Raw genomic sequence first — 18,669 nt, 5'->3', positions numbered from 1 at the left:
CATGACTTCACAGTTTCTGGGGATTCTACATCTCTGCATCCATATGTAATATTCAGATTGCAAACTGATAAAGAGAGATGTTCCAGTTGATTCTCGAACGGGGTTATCCAAATCCAAAGCTGATGGCATGGAGGAGCACTTGCAAGATGTTTCTTTCTGGACTGGTCTTTCAAGGCTCAGGGTAAAATCCAGAAAAAGAAAAGGATTTTTTGCCTGAGGAAATTGTATAACGTTCTTAGCTTTCGTTCGCTAGCATAAAATTGTTTGCATCGGGCAGCATATAAATCAAAATAAATAGTGAATCAAAAGTTAAAATGTGTGTTTTTTCTAAAAAAAAAGACTAGCTTGATAACCAAATCACAAAGCAAATCAATAAGAAATCCGTCGCCATGCCGCTAGTCCTCAAAGACGCTGCTAACCAGCATGAGCACCGACGGTTGTGGCGTTCAATTTTAGCGTAGCAAGCGAGCAGGGTGGTTTGAGTTGGAGCCCCACTCCACTCGGCGTCTTTTTTTCTCTCGCGCTGGCTGCGACGTCACATAAGCAGCCCTCCCGCCTTTAATCCCGCCCCCGTTGCCTGCGGAGAAAGAAAAAGAGGAAGCAAAACGGGCCTGCGCCACCAGGTTGAGAGCAACAAGCCGGAAATGCAGAACGCTGATTCTGAGCTCTCGCCCGGGCTCGGCACGGGGCAAACCGCCTTCAGCAGGGAAAGAACAAGCGCCTGCTGTCCCAACTGCTCGAGCTCTTCCAGGATGGGCTCAGCCTGGCGCTCTCCCTGCTGATGGTGTACTTTCTTCACATCGAATCTGGATCGGTGGTGGGTTTTCCAGGTATGTGAAGGGGGGGAAAGAGCACTTCTCTGGCTGTGATAAGACGGGGAGCTTTCCTGGAGCATTTAGAAAGGCTCTGCGTTTCTAAGGATGGGCGCGGCGGGGCGGGGCGGCCAAGGTGCTCCCAAGTTCTTTGCAGGGCTCCCAGCGTGGGTCGTCATGACTTCCTGCCGAACGTTAGCGTACCCTTCTCTAGTCTAACGCGTCTCCGTGGCGGTTTGTGATGGTGGGGAGAGCTGCTGCTGCTTCCTTAGGCCAGCAACCAATCTCGGGTTGTGGGAAGGGGAGAGACCCGAGGCTTCTTAAAGAGCCGGGCTTTTACCTAAAACGGGTGAAGGCCGATCTCAAAAGGGGCTGCAGTTCGAGGAAGGGAACGGTAGAGGGTCTCACTCCCTAAGAGCCGAACGGTGGTTTGAAAAACCTCCAGCACCTTAGCCCAGCCTTTCCCAACCAGTGTGCCTCCAGATGTTGTTGGACCACAGTTCCCATCTTTCCTGACCATTGGCAATGCTGGCAGAGGCTGATGGAAGTTGTAGTCCAACAACATCTGGAGGCTACAGCACACTGGCTCTCGTAGGAAAAACAGGATACAACTTAATGGTGTCTGCTCGAAGTGTGTGCCTCGCCTTTCAAATGTGATTTTTTTTTACTGCCGTGCATACATCTCGGGTGTATATAGGAATCTTTAAATCAGACCTAGGAAGCCATAGAATTTCTGTAAGACTCTACCAGTTGAACTCTGTCAGATCAAAATGAATACACACTTAAGGAATTTTTCTCTCTTCCAGTTAATTCTATGGGGCAGGCGTGTTCTCTCCTGCCCGCCGCTCTAATAAAGCAGAGCACATTCTCTTCTATGAGTGCTGTCCTCGTATAAAAAGCACTTCTTTAAATGAGACCTCTGGCAACCAGAACTCCTGCCTGTGGATGTTTCTGACTGTTCTTTAAGTTCCTTCCAGAGTTGGAGGGGAGGCCCATAGAGGAAGAGACCCATGCGTATTTCTTTGATTCCCCCCACCCCTGGGTCCTTTGCCTAACTTCACCTATGTAAATGCCATTAATCCCATACAATCTCTGTTTTGCTAGGTTACAAAGTGTTGCCTGCCATTTTTCCCACAAGAAGGAAGAAAAAAGATTTCAAGCCTCTCAGAGGGGTACAACAATATTGCCTATGTATATTTACATAGAAGTAAGCCCCTCTGTGTTCAGTGGGGCTTCCTGCCAGGTTCTTGTGTGAAGGATTATAACACTTAACTAGAAAACTAACAGGCAAAAACCATGCGGTTTAAGAACATACCTATAGCCAACAGATATTTCTATCAAACTTTAAAAAGCTGGTCTTGTCCCATTAGAACTGTTCACTGTGAGCACACTGATGCCTTTAGACTCCGCATTGAGGACCCTAGGGCGTAAGTGTAAGTGGGGTCAGTGTGATGTAGTGGTTAGAGTGTTGGACTGGGGAAATCCAGGTTCTAGTCCCTGCTGGGCCATGAAGCTTTGGGCCAGTCACTGACTCAGCCTAACCTACCTCAGAGGTTGTTGTGAAGATAAAATGGAGAGGAGGAGGACCGTGCAAGCTGCCTTGGGTTCCTTAGAGGAAAAAAGGCAAGATATAAATATAATCATTTTAAAAAGTCTGACTATGGTTGTGCTGGGTTGCTGCTACTAGCCCTGCCTCTGGCTGCAACCATCTTGCTCATGCTGTCATGACAAAAGGACACTACCACCAATAGAGTTTGTTTAGTGATTTTTTTCCCATTGGGTTTATGATGCCCAAGTTAGTGGGATTCTGAAAGAAAAGAGTTGGCAACAATGCAGCATTCCTGTGGCCCCCTCTATGTGTGAGGGCCCCCTCATATGTGAGGCCTGTTGCAATTCCCCTCTGTTCCCCCCCCCCAAAAAACCACCCTGGTTAACACTTTTTTTTTATGGGCTACCTTGTTTATTATAATTGTAATTCGTATTCCCTCTGTACGTGCACAGGAATTGAAATAATGACAGATTCAACAAACTATCCCGCTAGCAGGAGCCACTGCAAGGATTCCCGCTAGTGGAACATTGCTTCCCCCCTCTCCTCCCCTTGCACCCCCCCTTCAGCCACACAGCACTTGGGGTTGGGAGAAGAGGGGAGATTGTACCATTGGGCAAGCAGAAATGTTTGCTCTGACAGAGCAATCTCATCAATGCTACACAGGATTAAAATAATGACATCGTTGTTTTATTTGTATTTTCCCCATAGATTTCATGCCCCCATTAACTTGGCACCCTAGGACAGCCTTTCCCAACCAGTGTGCCTCCAGATGTTGCTCGACTACAATTCCCATCTTTCCTGACCATTGGCAATGCTGGCTGAGGCTGATGGAAGTTGTGGTCCAACAACATCTGGAGGCACACTGGTTGGGAAAGGCTGCCCTAGGCAATCAGCTAGTTCACCTCTATGGACGGGCCACTCCTGCTTGAGGATAAACCAGGAGTTTGACTTGAGAGAATAAACCAGGGATAAGGATGCTGGACTACAACTCCCATCATCCTGACCATTGGCCATACTAGCAGGCTCCTCACCCTTTAATTTTTTTAAATTTGTGTTTTGTTTTATTACATTTGTATCCCACCTTTCCTTCAAGGAGCTCAAGGTGGCATACAGACATGGTTCTTCCCCTCCCCAATTTTTTCTTCTCAACGCACTTGTGAGGTAGGTTAGGCTGAGAGTTAGTGACTGGCCTAAGGTCACCCAGTGAGCTTCATGCCTGAGTGGGGATTTGAACCCTGGTCTCCCAAGTCCTAGCCTGACACCCTAACCACTGCACCATGCTGGCTTATAAAGAAATCAAGATAATACCTTTGCCCTTGTACCCCTGAAGGGGCAATCCCTTTTGATAGCCACCACTTGTAGCAGAGCCAATATATATCCCCCTCCCCTCAGTAGCACATGGATGGGGACCCTCTGGCCCTCCAGATGTTGTTGGACTCCCATCATTCTCAGCCAGCACAGCCAATAGTCGAGGGTGATGGAAGTTGTCGTCCAGCAACTCCTGAGGGGGCCACAGGTTTCCCACCCCTGCAGCAGCAGATAACAAATGTCACTTACTTATATTTGTTTTACATTTATGTGTTCCTTTTCCATGATGAAGACCCTCAAAAGTAGTCCAGGCATGTGATAATTTATTTATTTAAATAATTTTTAGCCCATTCTTCCACCCGCCCCCCCCCAAAAAAAAAAGAGATTCCCGGAGCAGCTTATAAAGCATTACAACCGAGATGGTCCCTGCCCTCAAGCTTACAATCTTAGAAGTGATGATACAAAAGGAAAACGTACTTGGAAGGAGGAGAACATAAACTCGGATTCAGGTTCTTCTAACGGGCAGCTGAGGTGGAAAAGTTCAAAAATTGCTGGGGTCTCAGCTGGGCCAGTGGAGTGGCCCTGCATCTCTTCGCTCTTCTGAATCGGCCTGCTATGATGTAATATGACCGTACAGATATCCATCATCGTTGTTTAGTCCCGTCCCACCCCTCCTTTCTTTGCAGATATAGCCTAGTGACTTAGCTCCGTTATCCAGCCAGATGAACCACTGGCTCGAACAAATGGCATGAGCCCAGGACTGCCAACCCCTGAAGGTGGCCGCCATGCTGCTACCAGGACCATTGCCTTGGGGGAGGCTGTGCCGTTGGTCCAGCCCATTTCTGCGATTCCTTGCCTTGACGGTGGTGACGTTTGGCGTGCTGGCTCCCCTGGCTTGCCAGCAGCTCCTTCACTCTTATTTCTACATGCGCCGCTGGTACCTGAGTCCAATGAGCCAAGACTTCCTCAGACAGAACCAGGAGGATGGCTTGAGCGCCCTCCGTTACTTTGAGAGACTGCCTGCTCCAAACTCCTCGGAACAGTTGGCCAGTGGGGTCTCCCGGCCATGGCTGTTGATTACAATCATCACGGTGAAGAGGCGTCCTGAGTTCCACTATGTCCTTCAGGTGGCGTCTCGCTTCCACCTCCTCCTCCAGGAATGCGGCCCTCCTTGCCGGCACCACCAGCTCTTGCTCTGCAACGTGGAAGCCGATCCCAGCAGGCACTGGGATGCCAAGCAGCTTGCTGGCTTCTTTGCCGTGGTGAATCGCTATGGCAGCGGCGAGAAGCTGGAGCTGTCGCTGAACCAGTTTGAAAAGGAGAAGCAGGATTATGTCTACTGCCTTGAGAAGTCGCTCCAGGCTTATGACCCGGAATATGTGCTGCTGGTCGAAGATGATGCTGTCCCCGAGGAGGAGATCTTCTCAGTGCTGCATCACCTGTTGCAGGTGCGGTTCACCAAGCCCCATCTCCGCAATGCCCTCTATGTGAAACTCTACCATCCAGAGAGACTGCAGCATTATATCAACCCAGAACCTATGAGGATCCTAGAGTGGCTTGGAATAGGCATGTTTTGGGGTTCGCTTTTGGGTTTTGTGTATGCCTGGGTGTCCAGCCGCTCCAGCCTCACTTGGCCCATTGTGCTGTTTTTTGCCCTGTATAGCATGCTGTTGGTAGAATTGGTGGGGCGCCATTACCTCCTGGAGCTTCGCCGCTTGGCACCTCCACTCTATAATATCGTGCCTGTGACAGAGTGCTGCACCCCAGCCATGCTATTCTCTGCCCCTTCTGCCCGCCGCACATTGGGTTACCTGAAGGAGCTCCGCTGTCGGCCTGGCTTTGCCAAAGACATCGCCCTTTACTCGCTACTGCGTGCCAAGGGCGAGCAGGCCTTTGTGGTGGAGCCCAATCTAGTCAGGCATGTGGGGATGTTTTCTAGTGTCAGGACAAATGACAATCCAAAGCTACTTTGACTCCTCATGGTTTTTTAAGAGCTGAACTGGAGGAACCAGTAGCCCCAGTGTGACATCCATTGCTGGGCTGTGACCACTGCAGATTGCCCTGTTGAGGGTTGAATGCTTCACCTTTTTCCCCCCTGAGATGCTTATTTTCTGTGGGTTGGGATTGCGTACGGTATGTGTAGGGCAGCAGTGGGCAACCTCCGGCCTGTGCTCCTAATTAAGCCTCCGTGTCTCCTCATTTGGCCCACATGTGACTTGCCTCATATATGAGGTGTGGGGCAAGTAAAGACATGTCTGGGCCAGCAAGGGGTTTGTGCTGATAAGCTACTGATAAGTAGCACATGTAAACCTTGTGCATAGCACCAATCAGCTGATTGGTGATGCTTGCAGAGACCTGTTCAGGGCACTTTGAAGCCCCAACGATCAGCAGATTGTCAGGGCTTCAAAGCACCACCCACCAAATGAGGTCATTGTGACATCAGGTGGGTAGCCCTACCCACCTAACAACTTGGCCTGTGGGGGGAGATAAGGATCCGACTCACCAGCTGGATCCAATTCCCTATCCCTGGTATGTGTGTGCGTGGAAGATGTTCAGTACCACAAGGGGAATCTGAAATAGTGTAATCCAGCAATAGCGGTATCACATGGAGCCTCCGCTCATTACTTGTTGGTCTTATGGATAAAGAATAAGGGTTCACAAGGCTCTGCATTCAGATAGAGATATCAGAGGTGCTTTTTTTAAAAAAATATTTAAAATAGTTTTATATATAAAATAAACTATTTTTAAGAGCCACTCTCCTTTCATTGTGAGGGGCTAGTTGTCTTTTTAGAAGATAAAACTATTTTATAACTGCCTTAGCCTACGTCAGAAACGAGGTAGTCAAGAGGGTGGGGTTATCATTGCCCTGACATCTGCTTTTTGTTTGTTTCCTCAAATGTCTCACCCAGCAGCAGTATCTACATTGCTTTCACTTGGAGCCAGTTTGTGTGCTTTTGCCAGTGTGGCATGGTCCTCTCACAGGAATGCACTTGAGAGAAATGCTGTATTCAGATGGTACGGTCTCCTTATACAAGGAAAGCCTTCACTTTGGCAAGAAGGCTAGGTTGGCCCAATGGCCTGAGATGGATAGGCCAGCTGATGTTTGTCCCCTTTCTCTCCAATCTTTGTCTGAGTGCACGCCATAACTTAAAAGCACATTCCTTACAAGAAGCACAAGTGCCTTATCTAGACAACATGCACAGTTTCTGAGAAGCATTTGCAAGCTTCCTTTGCACTCTGACAATCTGTAGAACGACAAGCTTTTTTCCCTGCCTGTGCTTTTCTTTTTCTGACAGAATAACCACAAACATAAAATGCACATTGTTTTTCTTAAAGGAGAGCTCATCTGCAACTCAACATGTTTATTTTTTTATTTTTTAAAAAAATAAAATAAAAGCAAAAATAAACAGGGATGGATGGTGACAGAAAGTAACATGGCAAACAGTCCAAAAGCAGATTATGAGTCTCAGATTTCTCTTAACGTTTGATGACAGGCGATGCTCCCTTTCATGTTCAGAGGTATACAAATACAAAAAGTCCCACCAAACATGAAATGCCAGCTGGTTTAGCTGTACCTTGAATTCATTGTAAAGAAAGCATACTTTTTTCCAAAGTGACAGTGTTCTAGGTATTCTTATACCAAAGGGAAATGTTCAAATTGTCCAGAGTTTTCCATGTTTGGGCAATTGAAAGATGAGCAGCAAACAAAAGACGTGTTAGAAGATCTTGCAGTCATCAGAAATTGAAAGAAGGAACAACTGTGGAAATATGAAGGCCCAGGAAAAAAACAGAAAAATTTAGGGGGGAAATTGATTTTTTCCATTTTTGTCCAAAGCCGTTTTTGTTTTCTGAAAAATTGGAAAAAAATAAAAAAATGAAGAAAAATGGATTATGGAATGCTTTATTTTAGCATGATGAATAAAATGTTTCATTGAATCTTGCCCCCCCCCTTTTTCTCAATTTTTTAATGGGAATGGATGCTTTATGTCTGCTTGACACTGGAGGACTAGCAGTGACATAAATAATTTTCTTTGTTATTAATGTTGATGGTTTCTTCTGGTTTTTTTTAATTATTTTTTGCCTGCTGCTCATAAACTGGTAAAATGAAAGAGGTTCCTCACAGTTCAAGTGTTCCTTACAGTTCAGGAACTTGTAGATCCATTTCTTACCAAAAAAAGGAAAAAAATTAAAAAGTAAATTCAATTTGTAATAATTGTGTGAATAAAATGTACTTTTAATATACCAAACATGATAATTTTATCCCAGACCAACTTGTACATAATTACATTTGATGTTCCTGAAGTAATGACTTTCAATCTGTAAAACGTGCTAATGCATTTTTTCAATTTTTCTGAAAATTTCTTTTTTTTCTGAAAATAACCCGGGGGGAACTGTTTTTTTCCCATGGCTTCAAACTTTCCAGAAATTTTACATCCCTATATCTGATTAGGAACACGGATAAAAATTTTTTTTAAAAAAAGCATCTAAACGTGTTCATTAAAAATAAATCCCCCATTCCTGTTCAGGGTTGGATTATCTTGTGGAATGTGCTGCTGAATAGCCCTTACTTTTGAAAAAGGGAATGGCAGAGTGCAAGAATATATGCTGCATTACAGTATCTTCCTTGGAAATGTGAGGGAGCTTCCTTGGGGAGTCTTTGAACCAGTGGGTGGGGAGCCTGTGGCCCTCCAATTGTTATTGGACTCCCAACTTCCCTCAGCCAACATAGCCATTAGCCAGGAATGATGGGAGTTTTCATCCAGCAACTTCCTGATTTAAATGACAGAAGAGAAATGGGTTGGGGTGAAGTCCAACTCCTCAGACTCTTAATTCTGCTGGTGTTCTTCCGATCCTTAGGAATGGAGTAGACCACAAGTGAGCAGAGGTGTGGCCACAGTCCAAACGGAAACCCACTACCCAATTTTTCAGTCACCAGTAGCCTTCACTGTGGGGAAGGGATTCATGCTGCCACCAACCCACCTCTTAACCATGTTTCTCGTATACCCTACAGCAGGGGTGGGAATCTCTGGCCCATAGGCCAGTCTTGGTCCACCAGGGGGTTCAGTTTGGCCCACAAGTCCATTTTCCCCAAACCATACCCACCTGTCATTAGCTGTTGTCATGCTGATGGACAGGATTCCGTTCTGCATTGGCTACACCCACCAGTTCCCCCACTGGGAACTGGCACCCCCAGCCAAACCAGCAGGCTATACCGTAATTGTGAAGGAGCTTTGGGCATTGTTTAAACCAGTGGGCCTCCATTTGTTGGACTCCAACTCACATCAGCCTCAGCCCAGATAGTCATTAGCCAGGGATGATGGGAATTGTCGTCCAGCAACATCTAGATTTAAATGATCAGCTGATGAGCAGAGACTTTGGTCCTGCTGAGTGCTTGCAGGGAACGTGTCGGCAAAGCAGACCCCTGCAGAGTGCAGGGCTGGAGGGCCTACATAGTGGCAGTGGAACAGGGCATTCTGTCCTTGGGGCCTAAGGAGGAAGGTACCTTCCCTTCCACTGCCAGTGTGTATGGTGCTCAAGCAGCACAGAGGAGAAGGTGGTAGTGAGCCATGGGCTTCTAACAAATAAAAAGTAGTAGTACTATGCCTGCTGGAAACTTCCCTGCCCTGAGTAGGCTGTAGTTGCCATATGAGGTGAAGTGAGGACAAGGGAGAGACCCAGGAAAGCTACAAGGAAGTTGGGGACACACACACACACAGAATTAGGAAACGCCTGTGAAAATCCCAAAGGCAAGGCTGAAGAGGAAACAGCTGCTGTGCTTGTGGAAAGCTGCCTTAAAGGAAGATCATCCTTGGTAATAGCAGGTTTTAAAGCACTACCTATATATCTCTGTAATAATTTAAAAGGTACTTGGTAAGCTCTTTGTTTGACATCTTTTGCCTGCACTCTCCTGTAAAACACCATGTCAACCTTTCATGGTTTCTGGTGCCCCAACTTTTAGCATAAATCTGTGGAATCATTTGAATTGGTGTGAAAAGCTAGGGAGAAAATTAAACTCTTCTTGAAAGAGTGATAACTGTTTTACAGCACATCTCTTGATGTGTGGTGAAATTTTCCTTGCCACTCAGCAGGATGATACAGGTTTCTAATTTAAGCATTCAGGGTAGTTTTAGCTGTCCTTACAGACTAGTAATGAAACTGAACTCAGCAAAAATAATAGACCCAATAATGTATCTAACTAGAGCCACTGACGGCTGATTTAAACGCAATCGCATGCAGAAGCTGTCTAAAACCATGTCCATGTTGCAGTCCTGTTTATTTTTGTAAGTTACATGCATCAGCCCACATACCACATGCACCAACCTGGTGCCAGTTTTTTGATGTGGTACAGTCCTCTCATGGGAATGCACATGAAGATTCTCCCTGCCAGCATCTAGAAGTGGTGCTGAAGCAAAAATTCTCCATGGTCTCAAGAGCTCTCGTGGTGTCCTAGCTAACAGTGTGAACCAGGAGGTTCCCACTTTCAAATCTTATTTCTCATCACAAACTTACTAATTTGCAATAGGCAAAATGGGAACCTGTTGTACAGTGGGGTACAAATCAAATACAAAGATTGATAGGGGCAAACTGCTATTCTCTGAGTATGACTGCCCCATTAATGGCGTACCTTACAGGGCTTTTGCAAGGATGGCTAGATAATGGAATATGAAGTGTTCTGAATGCTTGAAAGGAGCTACATAAATTCTAAGTTATTATCCAGCTGACCCTTGTATTAAGAGGCTTTAGAATACTATGCCCTCCCTTCCCCAAGCTCACAAGAAACACTCATGTGAATTTGGGTTTTGGCAGTATGTCTACAGGGGATGTAATTAGAGATGCCAGTCTGCAACCCACACAAGCGAAGTTGATCTTCAAAAACACCAATCATCTATGAGAGGAGGTAGGTATGGCTGCTCTGCCTATTCTTGCCTTGGTCCTTTTGGTCTGTGGCCTTTCCTCTGCCCTGCAGTAGCCAGTAATTGCTCTGCAACAAGTGGAGGAAGGGGTGGGCAATGGGACTTGGAGGAGAAGGATGGATGCAGCTGCAGATGCCATATCTCTTGCTTGCTGGTGTGTGATGAAGCAGATTTGCAGCTGGCAATCCTGGCTGCGTGGTGAGCAACCGACCCTTTGTAGGAACAGATAGACTGAAACTAAAGGGGAAATTGGTTTTCAAATTTGCTTTTGAACTAGGCCATTTGCAAACCTCACTGTTTGTTTGGGGTGATAGATATATATACATTAAAATACATAAAATACATTAAAACAAAACAACGTTAAAACATTTTTTAAAAAAGCTTTATATACATATATATAAATATTATATACATATATATAATCTTCTCAATCCAAATCACAAAATGAAATTACTAGTGAATGCAACCGAAGATACTGTTTTGCAATCAGTATGTTTTGTTCCATACGGCTAGTCTATTCCTATCTGGGAAACACACCACTGGCCACATGGGGTTGCTGTAGTACCAAAGAGTGTCGAGTAAACGGCTGCTTGAAAAGCTAAGCAGAATGAGCTTGTTTCACATTATCAACAAAGGTAGATGATACCTACAGGGAGAATGTAGTCTTGAACACTGACTCTTAATAATAATAAGCCTGATGATGATTTCAAATGTTCCGTGGGATGCTTGATAAAGCCATTTTGAAGTCTTACAGAACTGATAGTGATTAACTGTCCACCAGGATGATCAAGATGCAACAAAGAGGGGAACATAATTTTTTTAATAGCTGAGAGTTTTAAAGATGGAATTTCATGATTTTTCAAATAAAATGACTTGAGAACAAACTATGTCAGTATTCTTATTCATAGAATATTGTAAATTTCCTGTAGCCTACCTCCTTCACTTCTTGTTGAACTTGTTATAAAACTCATACTGTTATCTGTTAGAGTTGACCAGAAGATGGGATTTGATGCAAGTGATTAGGAAGTCAGAAACCAATATGAACAAGTTGGTTAAGATGACATTTTCAAGGGCTGGTTGTACACCTGCAGTTAAACTAATTTTAAAAGTCCAGCCTAAGTTCTTGTTCATATTCTTAACATCATTAATGGTCTTGGTGAAAACCTTAAACAAAATCTATGCCCTGATGAATAAATGGAACTATAAATGTCACAGGGTAAAAGCTAAAATGTAACAGCTGCTAGTGGCTGATGGTGGAATAATTGTGCCATACGCTCAGAAATATAACTAGGCACCCCTATTAAGCGGTGGGTGGGTTTTTTTTAGAAGATACAAGAATTTTAGAGATGGTCCACTCCCTTTGGGATGCCAAACCACTGAGCCCATGCCAGGGCAGGAGAAACTTCGACCTTGCAGGACTTAGGGTTTTTTTTACTAAAATGCAGAGGTCCAAAAGACACACATTCAGCAGTTGCTGATCTACTAGTAAATACAGAGTTATCTTATGCCCGCTCCTGGCCTGTCCCTTATAGTTTGGTTATATTACCCTGAACGGCAGGGCTGGTCCAAGACCTTTTGCTGCCTGAGGCAAAGGGCAACAAGGCAACCCCTTCCATTCCATGTACAGAAGCTAACTGGGCTGGCTATTGAATCTTACTGTACTACTGATGATCATCCTCTACTGCAGCTGAGGTCAGCAGTTTAGCAAAGGGCAGGCCACATGACGTTACCACTTTGAAGTATGAGAAGGAGATTTTATTATATATATATATATATAAAGTAAATCAATTTTATTTATTTGGACAATATTCCTTGGGGGCCCTCTACATGCATCACATCCATCATCATGACATTTCTTTTACTATTTAGATTAATATTTGATTGATCTCCACTTTTTTGAATAACTTGCAATTTCTCTCAAGTTGCCGCTTCTCAGTTTTTGACTATATGGCCCTAGTTCTCTGGTGAGAGTATGTCATTCTTCCATCAGTATGAAAGTCTCAAGCTATTAATTGCAGAGTTGGTTGTGAATTCTCCAAAGTACAGTGTGTGGGCTACGTAGAGAGGAAGCATTTTGCTCCCAGCATCCTCTCTATGAGAAACAAATCTGAACTTTCATCTAGCAAATTGCTGGAATCTGCTGCTTTGCAAATTTGTACTTCTAATAGCTTCTATCAAAGGTCTGAGATGGAAGTGTAGTTTGAGACGAGGAAGGAAGGACACATTAACAAAGGACCATCATAATTATTAATTAATAGTGATAAAGGCTGATGGACTTTGAATCAGCTTTGCAAGGGACAACAGGGCACAGCAAGATGACAGAAAAGAGCCATGGTATGAGAAGACGGGAAAACTCAAGACAGGTTCATATTAATAATAAACTAGATCAGAGTAGTACTTTAACACTAAGCGCGCCAGGTGCACTCTATCTGTGCTCAGCTGACACACTATTTTCACATGCACACCACAAACAGGCATGCACGATACTGTTTCCCCCTACAAAACCTTATGGTGGACCTTTCTGTGATTCACAGACTGTTGCTCAGTGACGTGTGAGCCCTCTCTAGCATGGCTGAGGTTTTGCTCACGGCTGGAGTTCGATTCCAACAGAAGGAGGAAGTCGAATCTCCGGTAAAAGGGGTCAAGGTCCACTCAGCCTTCCATCCATCCGTGGTCAGTAAAATGAGTACCCGGCATACGCTGGGGGGTAAAGAAAGGCCGGGGAAGAAACTGGCAATCCCACCCCATATATACGGTCTGCCTAGTAAACGTCGCAAGATGTCACCCTAAGAGTCGGAAACGACTCGCACGGCAAGTGCGGGGACACCTTTACCTTTTTTAGAGGAGAGTTATGACCAGAAGGAGGCATGCCAGACAATAAGAAGGGCCATAGCTCAATTGTAGAGCATCAGAAGGTCCCAGGTCCAACCCCCAGCATCTGCAGGTAGGGCTGGAAATGTCTCTGCGTGAAATGCTGGAGAGCCACTGCCAATCAGTGTAGACATTACTGAGCTCAATGGACTGATGGTTCAGCTTGGTATAAGGCAGCTTCCTGTGTTCCTATGAGATACCAAAGGCCAAACTGAAGCAAATTTTATTGTGAAACAAGTTTGGGGTCGCAAGTAAGCAAATTTACTTACTGATATTCCAGTTTGCCATTTCAAGCAGCAATCATGAAGAGGGAATATCTTGTCTGTTTGCAGGGGGACAGTGCAATGCACTGAGATACAGGCTTGCTTAGAGGGGAAACACAAAAGTAAATTTCTAACTTTGTGGGGTGAAGTGCAGATTGCACCATTTTCTCCCAGAGGTCCTGGAATATATCTTGGAAACCTTGCAAGGCAACTGCTTTGTTTCTTTTTTTTTTCAGTTCATCTTCCTTAGATCAACTTCCCGAGTCAGTTCATAATGGTTATATATCCTGCTCAGTGATAAGATCAAGTGCTCATCATGGCTGCTCTTGCAGCTCAGATTCTAGCAGTAGTGTGAAGGCATCAATTTGTCCCTTATCACTGAGATCCTAGGAAGCTGCCTTCTTTTTTTTTTTTTTTTACAATAATTTTTATTCAAATTTTCATAAAACATACAAAACAAAATCATAAAACATTCAAAGACAAAAAACAAAACAAAAATGATTAAACAAAAAAATAAAATGTTGACTTCCCATTTGTCGCAGATCAAATCAGTTATAGGTCTACAATATATAACAATCCTGTCTCTTAAATTATATTATAAAATCACTTTCCTCCAGTAGTTATCTTAATTAATCATCAAATCTCATAAACATTACTTTATTCTTTCCACAAAAAGTCAAAGAGAGGTTTCAATTCTTTAAGAAATATATCTATCAATTTTTCTCCTAATAAACATGTTGATTAATCCATCTCGTTAATAATATTAATAATCTTATTGTCATAACCATAGTCCAAATAAACATATCGATTAATCCATCTCATCAAAATCTGTTAGGTCCAATAATTTCAATAGCCATTATTCCATTATCCATATTAATTCCATCTTCCATCTTCAATAGTCCTGTTAAGTCCAGTAATTTCAGTGTCCAATCTTCCATTATCAGTATTCCATAATAATCTTGCTGTCATAACCATAGTCATATAATAAGAGTCTGATGGGAATTTCCTCTATCCCGAATATTTTCTTCCCATCAATTCTGAATAAGTTGCTGAAATATTGTTGTAAAGTCATATCTCTGTTCTTCTTTTTTACAAAATCCACTGGCTCATCTCTTGAGAGTTTTTCCATTGTCACATGGCTGCAGTTAATTCCATAGATTTTCTCTATATCAAGCTCCATCACGTCATTCCAGTCCAGAAGATTATCCAAGCCATTGATAACTTTATCTCTAATATCTTCATTAATTTCTTCAGAGATAACGTTAAATTCCAAACAGTAGATTTTATTTCTAATATCCATAAACTCCAGATCTTTTTCCAATTCCACATTTGTTCCAATCTCTAGGGCTTGTATCTTCCCTTTATTTTTTCTTTTCTCATCTCTGATCTCATTCTCCTCTCTCACAGGATCCCCTATTTCTTTAAGCTCCTGCGTCATTTTGCTCAGTTCAATTTTCAGCTCCTTACTGCCCTGTCGCAGGGTTTGTTTCGTTATCTCAATCTCATCCATTATTTTCTGAAACATAATTACTTCCAGATTCTCAGCCACTTTCTTGATTGCCATTTTTAAAACCACGAAAACAAAACAAAACAAAAATAAAGAAGAACCACTTCTTATTTCAGCAACAATTGGGTTAATATTCCAGGCTTGATGACATCACAGTATAAACAGAGCAGCCTGCCTTACCTCTCTATGTTCAAAAATACAAAACAAATTTAGTTCCCAGCATCAAAACAGTTAGTGGCGTCGTGAAGAAGCAGATTCGTCAAAATAAAATAGACCAAAAAGAGAATAGTCCCAGACAATATAATGTTCCTCGGAATAGAAATCCCTCTTCTGTTTATATCTTTAGAATGCACTTCCAGGACAGCTTTTTGCAATAGAAACAGAGATAAGCTGTTAATTTCGTGAATAACAGAGAAGAGTTATAGCTCATCCAGAAGTTCTTTAAAGCTGATTAATTTGACAAATCTCTTTTTGCTGCAACAATTTAAACCAAGTAAAAAAAATAATAGAAAGAAGGGTGCTTGCCTGTTAGTCTGTTTTCTCTTTGAAGAAAAGATAAACGTATCGCATTAAACAGATAGAGCTTGTTCGGAAATCCATCCGGCATTGCTGGCTGGACCTTTTCTCATAAATTAATGAAATCCAGTCCTCCCAACAAAAACAGGCTTTTGAGGTTGATCTCTACGTTTCTCCCTGCCCGGGAGAAATTTCATCAGTCAAAAAAAAAATGTTCTGACTTATTTATATCTGAATAAGCTTCTTTTGAGGCGGGAGCCCGTCTCAAAAGCAGGCACAAGCGAAGTCACCCTTCCCGGAAGTCGGAAGCTGCCTTCTGTAGAACCAGGCCATTGGTTCTTTTTGCTCAGTATTGTCTATATCTGGGATCCCCAACTTTTTTGCGCCTAGTTGGGGCACATATAGAATTCTATCGCAGGCACCACAAGATGCTATTTCATACAAGAAAAAAATAGTGATGTTCAGAAGGCTTCCCACAAAAGACAAAATGTCTACACTAGCCAAAACAAAGCAGTTTTTAAAAAGCAGACAATCCCCCCCCCAAATAACCACAGTCTCATCCAAGCAACCAAACCAAAACCTAGGAAGAGCAGGTGATCTTCATTGGCTCCATGGGGAGTGCCTGGGAGGAACATATGAACAGGCCTCATATGGAGTCAGTGAGCTTGGAAAAGTTACTTTTTTGAACTACAACTCCCATCAGCCCAATCCAGTGGCCATGCTGGCTGGGGCTGATGGGAGTTGTAGTTCAAAAAAGTAACTTTTCCAAGCTTGGTCCATCTAGCTCAGTATTGTCTACGTTGACTGACAACAGCTCTCCAGGGTTTCAGGCAGGGAGTCTCTCCCTGCACTACCTGGAGATGTCGGGGATTGAACCTGGGACCTTCTGCCCGCAAGACAGATGCTCTGCCACTGAGCTATGGCCCCACCCCTGGGGTCTCATGTTGTGGGCCCCAGGTCTATATTGCCTAGCAGCAGCTCCCCAGGGTTTCAGATGGGGTCCTTCTCAGCTCTACTTAGTGTGGCCATGCATCCTACTTGACGGGATAAGGCCTCTCTTTTGAACATCTGTTAGAGGGACAGTCCTCTCTTTGAAGGTGTCCTCTGCCTACAGAGCTGCCTGGTCCAAATCCATGTTAAAGATAAAGAACCATAACAAGGGACAGCAACAGCCTTTGAAGTGAGCCAGGAACAGTATCTGGATTAGTAGGCTGAGAAGGCGCACATGTCACCTGGTCACACAGTCTTCTCCATTATGAAGCGATGTACTTCTTATTTAAATTACAGCAATGATTTCGAAATTTGCAGTTACACGTCTAAATTAGCATGTGCAATGTTTTGGTAAATATGTGTTCCCTTTTTTGGTGATGTGTAAATGGCCACCTGAACTCTATCTGAAGGTGCCAGGGATTGAACCTGGGACCTTTTGCATGCACAGCATGTGTTCTACTGCTTTTTCCAAAGTGGTTCTTAGCAGCTCTTGATCCTATGAGCAGCAAGCTCACTGCAGCAGCTCATTGAACTGAATGGCAAGTCGTTATTTAGCGAGAAATTGTCAATCCTTTATGACACTCATTTGCAACAGGACCTTGAGACAATTTAACACTAAACACAACCTTTTCAGAAATGTCTTGTTCTACCACTTAGGACATCACATTTCCACCCTGAATTTGATGATTTATATTATAGTCTGTGCATTTAGATATTAACACGTGTAATAACTTTGTCCTGGCATGCTGCTCTCCTTTGGGATGGCAATTAAAGTCTTCAGAAGTGTTCGCTCGAGGAGATTGAAATACTGTTGATGTTCTTTTCCTCCACCTGTTCAAAACCCCTGCTGTGTCTTGTCATTCCTGCAGGGCTATGGTGCTTCTTCAAAGCAGAAGCATAAGGAAAGTCAAAATTCTCTGGGAGACATTACACACCAACAGGGAAGCCTTTGAAAATGCTAAGAGAGACTGTATGAAAGGAATTTTCCTTATGCCATGGATTCCTCACAAAACTGATCTCTCCTCTATATTCTATAGCTCCTCTTTAATATCAGATCAAACCAAGGACTCTTGTGTGAATAGTACATCTCTACACATTCCAGACACTGCAGGCCTCTGAAAGAGCAAGGCAGAAATGCTCAGGTAACACGGTAAGAATCTTCTTAGAAGCAACAGGTAGATTTCTTAAACCGTGCAGTTTAAAGCAGGGGGTCTCCAACCTTTTGAGGCCTGTGGGCACATTTGCAAACCAGAAGAACTTGCGAGCACCATGCACAGAACACAGCCACATGCACACACCACAATTAGCTTTTATTGTAGCCAACAGAAGGCTTCTTTGACATCTACTTGTGGTATGGGGGCATTTTTGATGGAGGGGCACAAGCTCAGGAAACAAATGGGTCCCAGGAAAGGCCTTTGCAGGCTCATATGCACCCAAAGGTCATATGTTGGTGGCCCATGGTTTAAAGCAATAATTGCAATGTGTACCTGATAGGCAGGACTGTGTGCATTCTGCAATAAAATGTTGAAAATTCTGTGCCCAAGCAAGCCAAATTCTCCAGAGAAAAACTGAACTCTGCAACCTATATACATAATGCAAATTAGCAAATATGCATAATTTAGTATTTTGCATAATTGATTCTGGTTGCACTAGTCACAGAAAAGGGCATGGTACTATGCAGTACATTTAAGTCCAAACCCCAGCTGTTGGGAATTGTATTCTGCCATCCCTCCAGCGTCTGAGATTTCAGCAGGCATTGCATACCCACTTGTATACATATCAAAACATCCAGGACTGTTGCTGTTTTTTATTTTTTCTTTAAATAGACCCTGAGATTTTATACCCAAATGCCACGTTTTGCCGATTTTCTGCAGTCTGCAGATTTGCAGCAAACACACTATCTTACCTTAAGGCTTAAGTGCACAGAAGCATATTTGAA

At 43.6% G+C, this 18,669-nt stretch overlaps 1 protein-coding gene across 1 annotated transcript; it reads left to right on the top strand.

Annotated features, from left to right (window-relative positions):
- The first annotated feature begins 557 nt into the window (after positions 1-557).
- On the top strand, positions 558-7,554 carry PGAP4 (post-GPI attachment to proteins GalNAc transferase 4). Its single transcript, XM_061632856.1, has 2 exons — positions 558-830; positions 4,356-7,554. The coding sequence occupies exon 2, from the start codon at positions 4,455-4,457 to the stop codon at positions 5,640-5,642; it is 1,188 nt and encodes a 395-aa protein (XP_061488840.1). The 5' UTR covers positions 558-830; positions 4,356-4,454; the 3' UTR covers positions 5,643-7,554.
- The last annotated feature ends 11,115 nt before the right edge of the window (positions 7,555-18,669 follow it).

Source organism: Rhineura floridana, chromosome 1, assembly GCF_030035675.1.
Source record: "Rhineura floridana isolate rRhiFlo1 chromosome 1, rRhiFlo1.hap2, whole genome shotgun sequence".
NCBI lineage: Eukaryota > Metazoa > Chordata > Lepidosauria > Squamata > Rhineuridae > Rhineura > Rhineura floridana.
This window is presented reverse-complemented; position numbering and strand designations above follow the sequence as displayed.